This window comes from Alexandromys fortis, unplaced genomic scaffold, assembly GCF_014885135.2.
Source record: "Alexandromys fortis isolate MF-2015 unplaced genomic scaffold, M_Fortis_MF-2015_v1.1 scaffold_11, whole genome shotgun sequence".
Lineage (NCBI taxonomy): Eukaryota > Metazoa > Chordata > Mammalia > Rodentia > Cricetidae > Alexandromys > Alexandromys fortis.
This window is the reverse complement of record NW_026067912.1, coordinates 18101469-18119466: the sequence shown is the minus strand read 5'-3', so window position 1 is coordinate 18119466 and position 17998 is coordinate 18101469. Positions and strand designations below refer to the sequence as shown.

Genomic DNA, 17998 nt, shown 5'->3' with positions numbered 1-17998 from the left:
AGAAACGACGAGCATCTTCTTACTATATGCCACAAGTGATTAAAGTGCAATTAATATATGAATGTGTTATAAATTAAACTTAATAACCCAGGGAAATATTTTCATGGGAAAGGTGAGTGAGGTGAATGGAGCCAATGGCATGTGGGCACACCCAATGTGAGGATATATAACTTGAAGTTCAGACCGTGACATTCAAACGCACAGCATTGTCTCACTGACACCTAACTGATCTCACATCTGTCAAAATGACCTACAGCTGCTGTTCCGGAAGCTTCTCCTCTAGATCCTACGGGGGTCAACTACACTACCCCTACTCCTCCTGTGGCTCTTCCTACTCCCGCCACCTGATCAACAGCTCTAACTTCTGCTCTCCCAGGATCTTCCATCTGGGCTCCTCTCTCCACAGTGGCTGTCGTCAGACCTGCTTCCAGCCCATCAGATGCCAGACTTCCCGTGTGGTGCACACCTCCTGCCAGCGGCCTTGCTATCGCCCAACGGTCTCCAGCTTCTGCCGCCCCTGTAGGACCACATATGCTGGCTCTCTGGGCTTTGGGTCCAGCAGTTGCCATTCCCTGGGCTACGGGTCAAGAAGCTTCTACACTTCAGGCTGTGGCTTCAGTGGCTTCAGACCTGTGAGTTATGGAGTTTGGGGTTACCCTTGCTCTGGCTATGGATCTAGATTCTGCCACCCAACCTATGTGATTTCCCGAAACTTCCAGTCTTCTTGTCACAGGCCCATCTGTGGATCAGCCATCTACAGATCAAGTTGCTGAACTTCCTGATTATAAGTGAATTGTCTGAGTTAACATAGTGCTTTCCTAGTAAGACTAACTAATCTCCCTCTGCATCTTTTCTCTGGAAAGACGAGATCTATTGAATTAAGAAATGAATGAATAACCAAAATATAAATTCAAATGTCTTTTGAAACAGTTGATTACCTATTCATAAATTCTTAGACTGTGTATGGAAGTACAGTTATAGTTGACCTAATAAAATCATTTTTTTCCTTGCATCAAATACCATCTTTTGATTCTTTGTTGACTCTCAAGTTTTGATTTGTGATCTATCTTTGAGACTAGGTGCTCTCCGACTATTTTCCCTAGCAAATCCATTTACATAGGACATATTATATAGAGATATATACATATATACATGTATATATATACATATATATATATATATATATATATGAGATTCTCTAAGCATTCCACTGACTATAATCTGATGGGTAAAAGCCTGCTGGAATTTTCAGCAGTATCATTGAAAATATACCCACAGGAGAGTCAGCCAACTCCTATTTTCAATGAGACATTATGCTGGCAATCATAGCTGACTTTTAGCTTACATGTTCTATACAAAATTGAGTTAGAGCTTCCTCAAGAAGATGTGAACTAGATGGCAAAACCTTAAACAATAACAAAAAAATAATCATTCAATTTTGAAAGAAACACCATGATGTACTGACATAATCAGATAAAACATGGAATGTAGGGCAATAGAAATTATTATGTTCATCTTTAAATATACGAGAGAAATGCATTTGCCAGGGTATGCGAGACAGAGATAGAGAAACAAAGACAAGACTGACAGGAGGGCTTTCTGCACATAGTTTAGGGATACTTGAAAATCGACAAGGTAACATATTATGCAACACCACTTTTGGTTCTGGGACTTGAACTCTGAACCTTGCACATGCTAGGTGAACACACTGCTACTGAGCCACATACCCAGCCTCAGATGTTGTAAATACAACGAGAAGATTAAGATTTCAGGCATCAGACAACATGGTGATACTTTGTATCCTCCGATCTCTGCTTACCTAGAAGCTCTCCTTTGCATCGTTTTCCTCTAATGCACAATGCTTTCCTGATCTTTTTCAACTCTGCTTTTAGTAAATCAATCTCTCTTTCTGTGTGTGTCTGTCTCTCTCTGTCTGTCTCTCTCTGTCTGTCTCTGTCTGTCTGTCTCTCTCTGCACATCTGTGTTCTCTCTCTTCTAGACTGCTGTTGTTTCACTGGCTGATTGGATGATGGTGACAGGAATGTAATGGATCCATCACTCACCCAGGAAAATGTTTGCAACCCCATTTAAGTTATCTGCTCTTACTCTGGCACTCATTTTCTCAGTACATCAAGCGACACGAGAGCTCTTTGTTCTGAACTCAGCTCCTTGCCTAGGTTTTGACTTTTAATTTTGTATGTGGACCTTTTATGGAGAATGCTGGATGTTGAACAAAAAAAAAAAAAGGTTTTCTCTTTAAAGAATTATTTCATGTATGAGAGAAGAATGGGTTTTGTCCTATGATTTTGGTATGAAGCATGGGTGTGGAAAGAGTTGGAGTTAGCAGCCACTGCACAAGGCTGAGTGCTAGAAGAAGATCCTGTGGGGTCATGGGCAGGATATGCCATGCTCCTGTTTTATTTTACTGAATTGTGAAATCTGGACAGCCAGATATGATCAAGGTGTGATTTCCCACACAACAGACAGATCTGTGAAATGTCTGTCAAGTTGTGATTCCGCCTTTCACTGTCAAAAGCACACCAGCTAAGAGCTGCACCTGGCACCTCTGCAAAGCTGCAGGGTGCAGGGAGATGAGGGGCTGGGTTTCCAACATCCTCTTCAAGTGTGCACCCCCAGTGATGCAAAAACAGTGGCTGCTAACTTTGGAATTGTTTGCACTTACCTTTTCTTCTGACATGATTTCCATCCTGATTTGACTGAGATTCTGAATTATGAAGAGATACCAAATCAAATTTTATCTGTTAAATTTTGTTTCTTTGGATTTGAACATCTGGTGACTTTCAGATAATAACAAAGCACATTTATTAATTCTGCTCACTAACTAACACAAGCCTATATATTTTTGTGAGATTTCATTTTTAGAAAAAAATCATTAAATTAGTTTTAAGATTGTGGAAATTTGCTTCGAGAACATCCAAGCCATGTGGGTGACTCCTGCTAGAAAAAGAGTGAATGTTGAAGCCCCTACCCAGGATGTTGTTTTTCTGGCCATTGTCGTTCATCACCTCCTCTGCCTGCCTCCAGAAGCCTACTGCACTCCTGAGTCAAAGATAGACAATTGCCCTATTTTTTTTCAAGAAGGAAGATCATAATTAAATCCAGTACCTTCCAATCAGCAATCACCTCACTTCCTGAATACTGTCCTTTCAGTGGTGAGCAGCCAGAACCAGGGCACATAACATTAACCTGCTTCCAGCAAGCCACAGTTCTCAAAGGTTCCACCAGCTTCCCACAGCACCAGAGGAGGGCAATGAGCATACACCTTTGTGACACACACGTTCTATTTATAGAGGTAATTTTCCCTGTATTGATTCTACTTTTACTACCTAATTTGCTTACTTCTGAAAATTCTTTGCAGCTTTTGTCAGGCGTGCTGCCTATGTATTGGTTGCGTGTCAAATTGATACACAGATTATTGAATTTCAAACAAAATTTTCCTGACCCTAAAGTTAAATTCTCCCTATTCAGTCAGTCATTGTCAGATATGGGCATTTCCTTTCCGTTCTGTTCTAAGATATTACACATGGTAAAATAGATAACCACCTATTTAGAAATAAAAAATACCTTTTCTAATTTACTCCTCTGCTTTCTGATAAATTAAGATTTGTTTTAAAATTTAATGTCTTTTAATTTGAAGGAAAATAAACACTTGGCACATTTCTTGAAGTAGATTCATTCAAGCAAGCAGGAAAAACAAAAAAACCTATTTGGGATCATTTAATTCAGCTTTTCGAGACATAATAGCTGTAGATAGTTAAAGAATACAATGTACAATTCTAAATATATATTTCAGAAAATATGCCTTTTTTTGTATCACCGAGGTTTTATTTTTATAGTTGCATTCAATTATGGGCTGGAAATGCTTGGACAAAATTGCTTATAGCCTATAAATATACAAGATTTTCCCATCATTATTCTCCAAAATAATACAGTATAGAAACTAATTCCATTGCAAAGAGAACTTTCTGTGATAAGAGTTAAGGACAACTCCCACTGAACATCCAGGAGCAAATGGTTAGCCCTGAGACAAACAAGGAAGTCCCATTATACAAACCCACTGGGTTGTATTTAGGAATATAAATGATATGCCTATACCTACACTTAAATACATATATGTATAAATGTATGCATCTAATAATAATGAAAAGAAGAGGCCACATATTTGAAAGAAGGCAAGCAGGGGTTCATGGAAAGGTTTGGAGGGAGGAAAGGGAAGGAAAATTCATGTAATTATATTAAAACCTCAGAAATAAAATAATAATAAAAATCAAATTCTGCAGTAGGTACAATGTTTTTGCTCTTGTAACAATTGCAAGATAATGCTAAATGTAAAGATGGTTGGGTCAGGGATGTATGCACACACTATGGTATTTTATATGAAGACATCATTGCATGTGAATTTGGGTTACTGTCACTGTCCCAGAATTTTATTTTTACCCTATGGATACAAAAGTACAAACTATATGCAATAGTCATCACAGTAAAACTAGTTAAGAAATTCATCTTCTTACAGTTTCCACCACAAATGTATTTATTTGTTTGTTGTAGTGGGCACCCACCAATTTTTCTGGCAGCTTTCAAGTGAAGCAATGCAGTGTTAACTATAGCTCCATGTTCCACATTAGGTCAGAAAACGTGCTTGCCTTATAGTTGCAAGTTCAGACACCTTGGCCAACGGCTGCCTGACCCCTTCTCTGGTCCCCCGATACCCACGTCTCTACTCTCTGCATCTATGAGCTCTACAATTTAGATTTTACAGAAGATCATCACAGGGCTCTTAGGAGAAGGACAGGAGACTAGAGCTCTTTTTCTACTGTAAGAGGTGACAACATGAAGGTAGGTACTCGTCCGTGGTCCCTCAGAAAAACCCAATTGACTCTCTTCTTGATGTTGACATTCTTTTTTATCTTCCTAATCTTCTATTAATTAAATTTACTTATTTATTGTATATCCCAACCACAATTTCCCCTCCCTCCTCTCCTCCTCTTTGCTCCCCCTCCCCATCCACTCCTCCTCTCTTTCTCTTCAGAAATGTACAGGCCTCCAATGGGTATCAACAAACCATGGTATATCCATTTGAGGTAGGACTAAGCTTCTCTCTTTATATTAAGGCCGTGATATTGACATTCTTTGCCTTCACAACTATGAGAAATAATTGCCTGGTATTTGAGCCTCTCACTATGAATTTTTTTAAATGACTTGGATAGCTCTACTTTTAAATTTATTCATTTGACAAGTGGACCAGAAATGGAACATTTCTCTGGGCAGTTCATGACTGTTACTACACGAATCTACACATGAAATAAATTATATGCATTAATATATGTATGAACATACACAAAGACATGTATGTTTAGACTCAAAAGTCATGGCAAGCTGAATTTAGGGTAATGGTGTTGTAGCAAAGTCAACGTCCTCCTGTTGGTTTTGTTGTGCTTAGGAAATGTGTTAGCAATGATAAAAGCTGGGTACTGGGTTTAGAAAAATTCAATGTACTACTTTGCAACTTCCTGACAGTGTATAATGTAATAATTCCAAAAATTTATTTTAAAGAAAGGTAGGTTAAGAAAAAAAGTAGGTATGTTAGAGGGTTTGTAGGGGATATTTCTGGATAGTACGTTCTGCTGTCATTGCAGGAGGACATAGTTTCCCCTGAGTTAAAGCATCTTTAACCAACAAGGTGGCATTGAGAGGTAATGAGTCAAAATATACACTGACCTCATTATTATCTCCCATATTTATCACATGTTACAGATGATATCGATTCTGCTTTAATCCTTGCTTTGTTTTGATGGAACTGTAAAACTACTATTGCTCCAGCCCCTACTTTCCAACATTGATATACATTAAATAGTATTAGATGTAAATTTTAAGTTGTTATATAAAATGTAACTTTTATTCCCAATTGTAGTTGGTTTTTTTGTTTGTATGTTTTTGTCGTTGTTGTTTTTTTTTTTTTTTTTTTTTTTTTTTTTTTTTTTTTTTTTTTTTTTTTTTTTTTTTTTTACTCTTTTGAGGGCCCACCACCCAGATCCCAAATGAATACATGATACATGGAGACTTACTCTTATTTCTGAGTGCCTGGCCTTAGCTTGGTCTGTTTCTAGTCAACTTTTCTAACATAAATTATCCCATTTATCGTTAACTACATTTTACCTCTGTGTTGGACCAAAATTATCACAGGGCCTGTACCTTGAGGCTTATAGGACAGAAAAAAAAAAAAAAAAAGCCTGGCTCAAATTCAGGGCCTAGACTCCGAGGCCTGTAGTGGAGAGAAAATCCTGGCTCCAGTTTGAGTGAGGATGAGACAGCAAAAACTAGGTAGACACCCCTCCAGCCAGAGGGAGGGTTAGCTGTCTCTCATTGGCTGAAGGTATGCTTACATCACAGGGCATTGCTTAACCTTTATAAACAGATGCTCACAGTAATAAACTGAGTTCCTGCTTTGACTTGACTTACTATCTGTCTGATTGTCCTGTGTCATGGGGCTGAGGGAATGAGTGGATAGCTCACTCACCTTTCCCTGGGGAATAAGGAGGCTCAAGGAAGCCAACCACCTCTGGTCTTTTTACCTTTCTTTTTTTCTATACATCTTTCTCTCCTTCTTACTCCATGGCTGGATGTGTGGCTCAGTGGCTGGCCCCTGGCATCCTCCACTCCTCCTTTTTTCACTCCTCACTTGCCCTTGTTTAGGTGTCTCCTGCTATTTGTTCTCTCTCCCTGGCAGCCCTTCCTGTCCCTCTCCTGCATAGCTATTGACCATTCACTTCTTTATTAGACCAATCAAGTGTTTTAGACAGGGGAAGTAACACGACTCTACAGAGTTAAATAAATGCATCATAAAAGAATGCAACACATCTTTACATCACCAAATAAACACTCCACAGCATAAATAAATGTAAAACATCTTAAACTAATATTCCAAAACACCTAATAATTGACTAGCCAAGCTAATCAAATTTAGGTTCCTCTTTTAAACTTTGGTTTTAAAACTTTTTAAAGTATGGGCCAGTCTTTGTGATTATTTTTCCAAGAGAAATGACATAAAAGAATATGTTTGTTTTTGTTTGTTTTACAAAAAAATATTTATTGAGCACCTATTATAAGGGTCAGGAAAATGTGTAACACCCTGGGGCACACACATAAAGAGGCAGCCTGCTCTGCAGCTCACAGACAGTAGACTTGAAACATACAATTCCCCCAAGAATTGAAACATACAATTTCCCCAATTTCTTAGAGCCAGATAATATCGAAATTGTTAGTTAAAAACAATTTTTAGTCAGAATTCATATAAAATAATGAGTTACTCTTATTTCAGGGAAAAATATCTGCAAAGGGAGAGAAAACTGTAAGAATTTACCTCTTACACACATTCTTGTTCTGGTAACTTCTCGGCAGAATATTTCTAGCCATGTCGTTGAAGGGGAAGCTGTTATCATAAAATGAAGTGACTAATAGCTGACTCTGTGCTTTTAACAGCTCACTCTTCCCGCTGGGCAAATGACCACCAGGGTTAATGTCTGGACTGTAAAATTGATTCCCGGGACTTCACTTTCATGCCCTATAGATATTGTAAGGTGAAGAGGTGTTATTGGTTGTTCATATTCTCCAACTTATGAGCCAAATTTAAAAAATGCTTTAACTTCAACAACTTCAGGGTGATTTTCTATGGTCTATTAGTGCACTAGAAAGAGTTGTAACAAATAGAGCACATTTAATAAGTCCTTGGGAGTTGCAAATTTATTTGGGAAAAAAAAGGTAGAAACTTTTCTTAACTGATGGTCAACACAGGGGACAGAATGATGGTGCAGAAAACCTTCCTTTACTGAAGTTATGAGATAGATGTTACTAGCAACATTGTCATTTTCAAATTATTGAAAGAAGGATATACACAATTCCAAAGTTACCTGGCCTCTCTCTCTTCTTCTCTTCCTTCCTTCCTTCCTCTCTCTCTCTCTCTCTCTCTCTCTCTCTCTCTCTCTCTCTCTCTCTCTGTGTGTNGAGAGAGAGATTTCCTTCTTGTTTTAATGCTAAATGTTTTCTTAAGTGCTAAAGCTTCAAGCTTTAAATGATAAATATTGCCAGGTGGTGATAGTGCATGCCTTTAATCACAGCATGCAGGAGGCAGAATCAGGGGGATCTCTGTGAATTAGAGGCCAGCCTGGTCTAGAAGAGCTAGTTCCAGATTAGGCTCCAAAGCTACAGCAAAACCCTTTCTCAAAAAACCAAAAAAAAAAAAAAAAAAAGGAGACAAATATTGTATTAATTAAAACTTCATTTAAAATGGATATTTGCATTTAATTTGTTAGTTTTGTTTAAGTGGAATAGTAGTAGGGCTGAGAAGATAGTAAAGTGCTTTTTTGCATCCTGAGTGTGATACTTAGCACCCAGGTATAGTAGGAGCTGTGGGCCTCTTCCCACAGCCCGGCTCCTGGATGCCTGGCTGGCTTATGCCCCGAAATAACAACACAAATTGTATTCATTTTAACACTGCCTGGCCCATTATCTCTAGCTTCTTACTGGCTAATTCTTACATCTTGATTACCCATTTCTATTAATGTATGTAGCACCCCAGGGTGCGCTTACTGGAAAGATTCTAGGCTACGTCCATCCTGGATCGGAGCTTCATCACATTTGCCCCAGAGAGGAGATCTATTGAGTCTGAGCTTACTTCCTCTTCCTCCCAGCATTCTGTTCTGTTTACTCCACCCACCTATGTTCTAACCTATCAGGGCCAAGCAGTTTCTTTATTAATTAACCAATGACCTTCCTCCATCACCCAGGACCCAGAGATCACTTGGATGGGATATAGTGTGCTTTTAATCCTAGTTCTGGGAAGATAAAGACAGGAGGATGTCTGAGGCTTGCCAGTCAACCAGCCTGTCCTACTTAGTGAGCACCAGGTCCCAATTAAAGACTCTATCACCCACAAAGAATCCAAAACAAAACAAATACATAAACCAAGTTGGGTAGTTCATAAGGAAGAACTATACTGGAAGTTGTCTTCCAGTTTCCATATTGGAATGAGTCATAGAATATGTTCAAATAGGCACAGTTTCACTTTCTGATTTTATAAGTTTCTAATGCAGACACTCTTAAACAAATCAAGTGATCTCAATTTTTTTATTTAAAAATTGAAATAATAGTTAATACATATAGGAATTGTGTAATATCAATGGAGTGGTTCTCGAATTTAATTTTTTAACAGTGTTGTGCCTTATACACATTTGCCTTTTAAAGTTCCATCTCTCTGACATAATTACCACAGGTTTGCAAATTATTGCTAAATATTGTTCTCCTCTGAATGAGCAAGACAAGCACAGGTTAGAATGTGATACTGCTGAGATCCCAATAGGGCATCAGTAACTCAAGCCAAGAATAGTCCTTCCTTCTTTGATATGGGTGAAAATAAATCTTTTTAAAAAAAGTTTATTTGTAATAAAATGGATCTATAGTCTTTTCTGAATTCTCACTGTAAAACAAAAACAAATAAGTGTTTTGAGAAGTGTTTTGTTTATTGAAACATAATACCAAGAGAGAATCTTGTACATTGCAGCAATATGGGATAAAAGCCAAAGTAAAGTTATCAGCAAATTATCCTCTACCTGGCGTACAGAGCCTGTTCCTGATATCAAAAAATTTAGTCAACAATTTATGATTGTGTTGATAATAAACTTATCATAATAGTTTAAATTATTTGAGAATTTAATGCAATATATTTTGACCATATTTTCCCTAAACTGACCTCCTGACTTTCCTACATCCCTCAACTTTCTCTCCCTCCCCCACCCTCTCCCTCACAACCCAACAACTCCAGTTTGTGCAACCCACAATCTCTTGGGTGTAGAGCCCCCCAATGGAACATAGATTAACTACCAAGAGCCATACTTTTAATTAGTCATAATTTTCTGAACTCCAAATAAATATTCATCACATTAGACTGCTTTTCTGATGTATATTAAAGTTTCCCTACGATGGCTAGACAGTGAAAATACATTGACCTGAAGCTGGTAAAACCATGTAGTATTAATATTGTCCAATGAAATCCTACCTGTGAGAAGGCCCAGAGTGTCTACATAGATGGGGGTACTTAAGGGTACATAATAGAAGTCTGAAAATAACTCCTCTTCAAATGCTAGGAGCACTCGGATGTTCTCAGGGGAAGTACAGTCTGGATGAATCCCACAGTTGAAAAAATAGATGAGTGTGGGGTCCTAGTCTAATACGTCACTAGTAAGTGATGTCTGGGTTCCTATGTTGTCCTCCAGGGGGCAGAATGTTTGGCCTTCAGAATGCCATACTAAGGATCTCTAATTCAGCATCTCTACCTATTGGAATATTTGAGATATTCTGCTTTAGAATGCTGTACTTTATTCATTTAAAGATTTAAGCATATAAATAAGAATTATTTGCATTTTACTTCCATATTAGTCTCTCTGCCCTGGCAGAGAGCATATTAAAATCATCCAAGCATGTAAATCTAAAAAGAAACGAATTTTGACATTCCCAACTCTAGCATTACAACATTTGTCTTCTGCAAAGTATGGAACATAACAAAAATCCAGTTTCTAGGGATGTAAAATAGAGGTAATGATAATAGTCATATCACCGGATGACCTGGAGAAAAACGATACATGAAGCAACTAGGAAAATTTCTTGAATAAAGAAGCTCTTTTAAATGTTAACAACTGGTAGACAATAAATGTATATAACTTGGGGCTAAAGCTGAGTGGTCATAAATGCCATGACCTGATCTTCTGGACGAGCCATAAAATAAATTATTTTATGTGTTATATGACTAAATATTATTTTCCAATACCCAAGCACTTTAAATATATACAAGAATATACATCATTTCCTTACAAAAGTCACAAATATGTAAATACATGTTTTCATCTTCCTATTTTATGTATCCTGAATATTACCTAATATTACCAAGTTGTCCTGAGTATTGCCTAAACAGGCATCTCTTTGATGTATTCTACTATATTTATTCATGTTGTATGTATGTATACATGAGTGCACATGTGTGTACACATGCACTTTATGATTAAGTCAGTCCTCACTTAAAGCCATGTGGGTCTCACAAATTGAACTCAAGTTATTATACTTGACCCTCTGAGAGCAACTGTACCAGGTTTCTTAGTGTTTTTTTTAATCACTCTTTGAAGTATTTTTATTGTGTGCATTCATGATGTATGTATTCTTGTTTATGATGTGTGTGTGTGTGTGTGTGAGAGAGAGAGAGAGAGAGAGAGAGAGAGAGAGAGAGAGAGAGAGAGAGGGAGGGAGAGAGAGAGAGGGAGAGAGAGAGAGGGAGAGAGAGAGAGATTGAGAGAGCATATTCAGGTGCATAGCCACCATGGTAAACATGAGGAGGTAAGGAGACATGTCTATGGAGTATTTTCTCTCATTTCACCTTCACATGGGCTTCAGGTTTGCATTAGAAATACCTTCATCCACTGAGCCTTCTCATTGACTCATTCATTTGTAAGCATATTCTCTTAGCCCATGATCCCTCTGCATTATAAAAGTTGGGCTTCTAACTAGTGTCTACTGGTCTAATACTAACACACAATGTGGTGGTTTGAAAGAAAACAGCCTCCAAAAGGAGTGTCACTGTTAGGAGATGTGGCCTTGTTGGAGGAAGTGTCACAACGTAGAGATAGGCTTTGAGGTCACTTTTGCCCAAGCTTCCCTCAGTAATGTGGTTCTGGGGTTGAGAGTGCTACGTCTTGCAGGCATCAGGAAGTCAGATGACTCTATACCACCATGCTTCCCATAATGAAGAAAATGGACTGAACCTCTGAAACTCTAAGCAAGCCACATCAACTAAATATTTTCCTTAGAAGAATTACCATGATCATGGTGTCTCTTCACAACAGTAAAAGCCCTACTAAGGCATCTGGTTACCTCTCAGCTCACATTAGATACACTGCACACCCCTACATCGTATTGAAATGTGACTCTGTCTCTAGTTGTGATGAGACTCTTTTTATATTAGTTTAATAATATTCCTGGCACTTGAAAATAATTTGATATTTGCTTTACTGCTTATAAACAGCCCCTAAGGAGCCATTAAAATTCACACTCTATAAATTTGATAGCAGATTGCATCTTTAAGTATTTGGGCCAGAATTTCCATCTTCTGATCTGATATAATTTAAGTCCACTTATACAAGGCATTTCATAGCCAACTGGTAAAGAGAGTCAGACAAATTATTTTTCCATAAACCTCAATTGATTCCTGTGGTGTATCATGATGTTAGGGTGATATCTTCATCTTTAATGCACCATTTATAACATATACCGCTTTAGCTGATAATCAGTGCAAGCAAGTTCTTTATAATGTGGCAAAACATGTTAGGAATGACAGAAAGGAATCCCAGTGTGGTATAGTGCTTTAAGCAAGAAGAAAACAAAGAACTGAATCTTACTATCCGATATGAAATCTTCAAGTCATGGTTTAAACTACAACTGAAGACCAAGGTCACAATACTCACTGGAAGGTAAGCGAAAAACAGTCATCTAGCTTTTAGGTACAAATACTAGGTATCGGATTCAGTTGAAGTCAGACAACAAAACAAAGGACAGGCTTGTATGCAAGTTGTCATGCACGAAGGCACCAAAGCAGGCTGTCGAGGAAATCACAGCCCCAGCATGAAAGCCCATCCACTTCTAAGTCAGCATCCAGTCTCTGAGTTTCTTTGGCACTGACAACAGAATATCCAGACATCGTGGTTGTACATTACAAGTGCTGCATTGGACACCTTGCTTACTGTTCCCTTACAAAGCTCCTGGATGACTCAGTCTCATCTTTTATCTATTTTCATCTCGGCTTCATTATCAACCCTGATCATCTCAGTTTTTCTGGGCTTCACAAAAATCACTTCCTGGTTAATGACTTGCAGACATATCATTCTAGGAACATCAGTAACCAGTAATGAAGCTTTTATTCCTCAGAAGCAGGTTCCTACAATATAAATTCAACATATACATATCCCTACACTGCATATCTAATGGTTTCCAAACATGGATTACAGCCCTACCATCTTACCATGAAACCCTCCTGACAGCCTGTCAACTTACCCAGGTCAAACCCTAATTCTAGCTTGGATAAATCTGCCCATTGCCTCCATCTTTCAAACAGGAGAGTCTATCCTCTTGGATTTTCTACAATATGGCATGATTTTTTTCTGTTTAACAAACTAACCTTTTACGTACTTTGAACATAAACAGTTTCCCTTGACATCTTAGTTATTAACTTAGGGGTTGCACTTTTGAGTATGACAAATTGCTATTGGTATAACTTTGGATTTTGTTTTGTTTTTGTATTTTTAAATCTATAAAAGAAATCAATAAATAACATTAAGGGCATAATATTTGCAGAATCAGGAAAAATGTACACCCTAATATACCTTCTAAACACAGAGTACTATTCCCTATAGAAACCATTACTAGATTTTAAAATAGTTCAGAGGATGCTAAGGATCCAAGACTTTATTAAGCTTCATATGTTGGCTTAAGAATCTTTCAGAATTGATAAAGTGATTAAATTTAATGAACAATGACACTCTTTAACTTACAGTCACTTATCTTAGTATATTCCTCAGTTTGAAGAGACAAATTTGGGAGATGCCTTACTGAATGATACAGGTATTTCTCAGTCCCTCCACATATCCACTATAAATGATAATACCCCTCTCTACTCTTAGTCATGCTAGATGAAGAGAGACAAATGGGTAGTGGTTAACCAGTTGTTTCAGTCTAAATGGGACAGCTTACATGGCCTCCACCTGACAATGAATATTTTTGACAGTGTATTTGTATCTTTTTCTATTTGTTTGTTTTAGCCAGGGTTTCTGTGCAGTCCTGGCTGTCCTGGAAATTACTCTGTTGACCAGGCTGGCCTCGAACTCAGATCTGCCTGACTCTGCCTCCTGAGTGCTGGGATTAAAGGCACATGCAATCACTGCCTAGCTGCTTTCTTGTAATTTTAACACAGTTTTAAGTTACCTTTACCTGTTGACTCTCTGTTTTCAACCTTTCCTGGCCTTTCTGTCCTGTGTGTTCTGACGTTTAAGACTTTCTCAAAGGACCTCCTTAATATCCTATCTCTGTAAACCTGTGCTTATGTTTCTGATTTTAATAATAATATCACAGGAGACAGCAGAACACTGTGGTCAATAAGACGGTTTACCAGATCACACTGATTGGGTTTGTACCTAGGACTCATGCTTGCTCCTATGTGGCATTCTAATCTACTTTCCATACTTCTGGCAGGACCATGTTCTTCTGTGTTGTAGATTTGACCTAGTGATCTTCATATTAATATCTGTAAATGTGTCTTCATTGCTACATATTTAGGATCTCTTATTGAAAATTATGAAGCTAGATGTGTTTTATAATTTAGGGATTTTCAGAGTTTAGAAAGATTGAATAATATATAAACTATATGTTATTTAAAAATGCAAGAGATATTTAAGATAACAACTGAATAAAAGTCTCAATCAATTTTTGGTACAAAATAAAGATATTTGCACTAATAATAGAAAAATAAAATATTCTAATTTTTCTAGACTGAGTCATGTATTTTCTGCTTAAAGATAACATGTAATGAAATACTTTATTACCATAATTCTTTAAAAATACATTTAGTTTTTAGAGTTATTTTTGGAAGTTTTAAAGAGGTTGTTGTTATTCTTTATTTCTTTTTTGTTTCATCTCAGAAGAAAATTCATTTCCCCCCTATGGCTTCAAGTACCACTGTAGTCTGGCATGGGACTTTCTTTCAGTTTCTGACATCTTTTTTTCTTATACTTTCTTAATGATGATTTTGAAACTCTTGACTTGATTTAGTCCTTATTTGCCCTCAGTATTGACTGAATTAAAGTAATAGAAGTCTTTGATATTAAATTCAGGTTTGTGCTGGTTAGTCTTCTCAACTTGATACAAGCTAGAGTCATCAGAGAAGAGGAAACCTGAATTTAGAAAATGCTTCCGTAAGAGCAAGATGTAGACAAGCTTATCAGGAATTTTCTTAATTAGTGATTTATTGGAGAAGGCTCACACCATTGTGGGTAATGCAATCTCTAGGATAGTGGTGCTAGGTTTCATAAAAAGGAAAGCCATGAGGAGCAAACCAGGAAGCAGCATTCCTCTGTGGCTTATGCATCAGCCCCTGCCTCCAGGTTGCTGCCCTGACTTCCTTCAATGATAAACAGTGATACAGAATCGTAAGTCAAATAAAGCCTTTCCTCTCCAATTGCATTGTTCATGGTGATTCAATACAATAGTAGAAACCCTGACTAAGACCGGAGTAGAGTCAGAAGTTGGAGTTCAGAGCATAAGATGGACATAATAATCAATTTGATGGGCTTAAGTAGCATATACACTTCTAGTTATTCCTGAGAACATTTCCTAACAGAAATGCCTGCCTGAGGACACCCTACAATCCATGGAGATGGACTCTTCCTATGACATCACAGATATAAGATCATCTAGGAAAAAGCAAAGTGTCCACACTTATATGACTTCCTGTTCCTGAAAGAGTGGACTAACCACTGGCTGCTGAAATCTTCCCTGACATCATGTTCCAATCTCATATGCTTTTGAATGTGCACTTAGACCACTGACTATTGAGGGAACTCCTGTGCTTTTAGCACAAGATGTGGCTACTGACGCAGTGAACTCATAGAACTGAAAACTCATAGAACAGAGCGCAGCTGGCCAGTGATGAACCACTCTGTGCAGACTGTATAAGTAAAGACAATAAAGTCCATTAATCATGTGTATATTCAAAATATATTATCTTTTTGTATTTATAACATGAAATATATGCTATATATGATATATCCTACAATACAAAATATATTTGTAATATACTATATATTATATACGAAACATATATGTTTATAACACATAAAATATACATATATTGTTGCATATGTATATATACTGTATATGCAATGTATGAGTTATATAATACATATATTATATAGATATATATGCTATTGATTTTATTTCTGGAGAACTTTGCCTAAGATGCATATAATTAAGAAATTACATTAATGCTTCAAAGACCAATGGAAATGTTATAAATTAATGAGAGATACAAAGGAAAACATGTTGTGATGGATAAAATAAATGACACATAAAATAAATAATAGTACATTGAAGGTACCAGAAATTATAAAAGCAAAATACCTGAATCAGAACCATATAAGAATGCTGCCAAGAAAACAGTTATTCTCAATATGCCTTAGAGGTATAAACAGCCTACAGTTCTCCTAGCTTCGGGTTTTGAGTCAATGACGCTAGCTTCTGTGGATATCCTCCAGGTGTGCAGAATTGCACAGATGGCACAAGATGACCAAATGTGCTAGAAAACTAAGCAGCAGAAGCAGTTTGGGGTAAGGTGATTCTGAGGCAAGAACAGCTGGGAAGCTGCTGACTATGCTGTTGTAAAACATCCAACAAGTTGTTTTGCATAAACTGAGAAAAAAAGGAAATATTCTGAATGTGGCTGACAACTGGGACAGACTGAGAAACCAATGATAAGGCACTGGGATTTGTCTCTACTGCACGTACTGGCCTTTTGGAATCCTAGTCTATTTGGATGCATACTTTCCTAAGCCTGAATAAAGGGGGGGGCTTGGACTTTCCACAGGGCAGGATACCCTGCCCACTCTTAGGACTGGAGGGGTAGAGGGGAGGGTGAGTGGGGGAGTGGATGGGAAATGAGAGGAGGGGAAGAAGTGGAAATTTTGAATAGTATTATTTATAAAGCCATAAAAATAAATAAAAAAAGGATACACTACTGCTGTAGGAATTTCTACAGCCAGTAGCCTTTAAGTTAGCCGCCCACATGGGAATGGCCTCTTACACTATATATGCTGATGTAAAGTGCGTGTTTGGGCTCATTTCCGCATCATGATTAGGTTACTGTTCCCCATTCTTGAAGAGGACTGTGATCTGGGAGTCCACCCCTCAATAAATAACCCTTTATAATACTCAGTTCTGAGCTAGTGTGGGATTGATTTTTAGTGTCCTTCTTTAAACTACTCAAGCTTCAGCACAGAAAAGGGTTGATAATGTTTACAGGGCTGAGTGTGGAATTAAACCTAATGAGAATGAAGACACTGGAAAGGGAAAGATGAGCAACAGAGGTGTTGGAGGGAGGAGAACACTTGTTTCTCAGCTGCTAGGCAGTATAGACCAGAAAATGATCACACAGAAACTGTATTAATTAAATCACTGCTTGGCCCATTAGCTCTAGCTGCTTATTTGCTAACTCTTACATCTTAATTTAGTCCATTTTTATTAATCTGTGTATTGCCACGTCGTAGTGGTTTACCAGGTAAAGTTCTGGCATCTGTGTCTGGCAGGGCTAAATGGCTTCTAACTTCTCCCCCATTTCTCCCAACATTCCATTTAGGTTTCTTTTCCTAGCTCTGTTATAGGTCTAAAGCAGTTTCTTTATTCATTAATGGTATTCACAGCATACAGAGGAAAATCCCACATCACCTCCCCTTTTCTGTTTAAATAACAAGGAAGGTTTTAACTTAAACACAGCAGAATTACATATAACAAAACAGGTATCAAGGAAGAATTACAATTACAACATTTATATTTACTTTATCTTTTATTTATGTATTTATGTATTTATTTATTTATTTATTTATTTTTGGTTTTTCGAGACAGGGTTTCTCTGTAGCTTTGGTGACTGTCCCGGAACTAGCTTTTGTAGACCAGGCTGGCCTCGAACTCCCAGAGATCTGCCTGCCTCTGCCTCCCGAGTGCTGGGATTAAAGGCGTGCACCACCACCGCCCAGCCTACTTTATCTTTTATTATAACTAAAGAAAACTATAACTATAAATTCTTCAGCTCCATTAAGACTCCAGAAGGATACAATATTACCTAAGTAAACAGTAAGTTTGTTGTAAGCAACGTTCGAAACTCTAGACTTGACAGAGA

General features: G+C 37.6%; 1 protein-coding gene across 1 annotated transcript; it reads left to right on the top strand.

Moving 5' to 3' along the window:
- Window positions 1-245: 245 nt before the first annotated feature.
- On the top strand, window positions 246-773 carry LOC126499352 (keratin-associated protein 13-1-like). Its single transcript, XM_050138509.1, has one exon. It carries the CDS (start codon window positions 246-248, stop codon window positions 771-773), a length of 528 nt encoding a protein of 175 aa, XP_049994466.1.
- The last annotated feature ends 17225 nt before the right edge of the window (window positions 774-17998 follow it).

Excerpts from the sequence above, each read along its gene's own strand:
- LOC126499352 (XM_050138509.1), top strand. The coding sequence starts at position 246 with ATGACCTACAGCTGCTGTTCCGGAAGCTTCTCCTCTAGATCCTACGGG.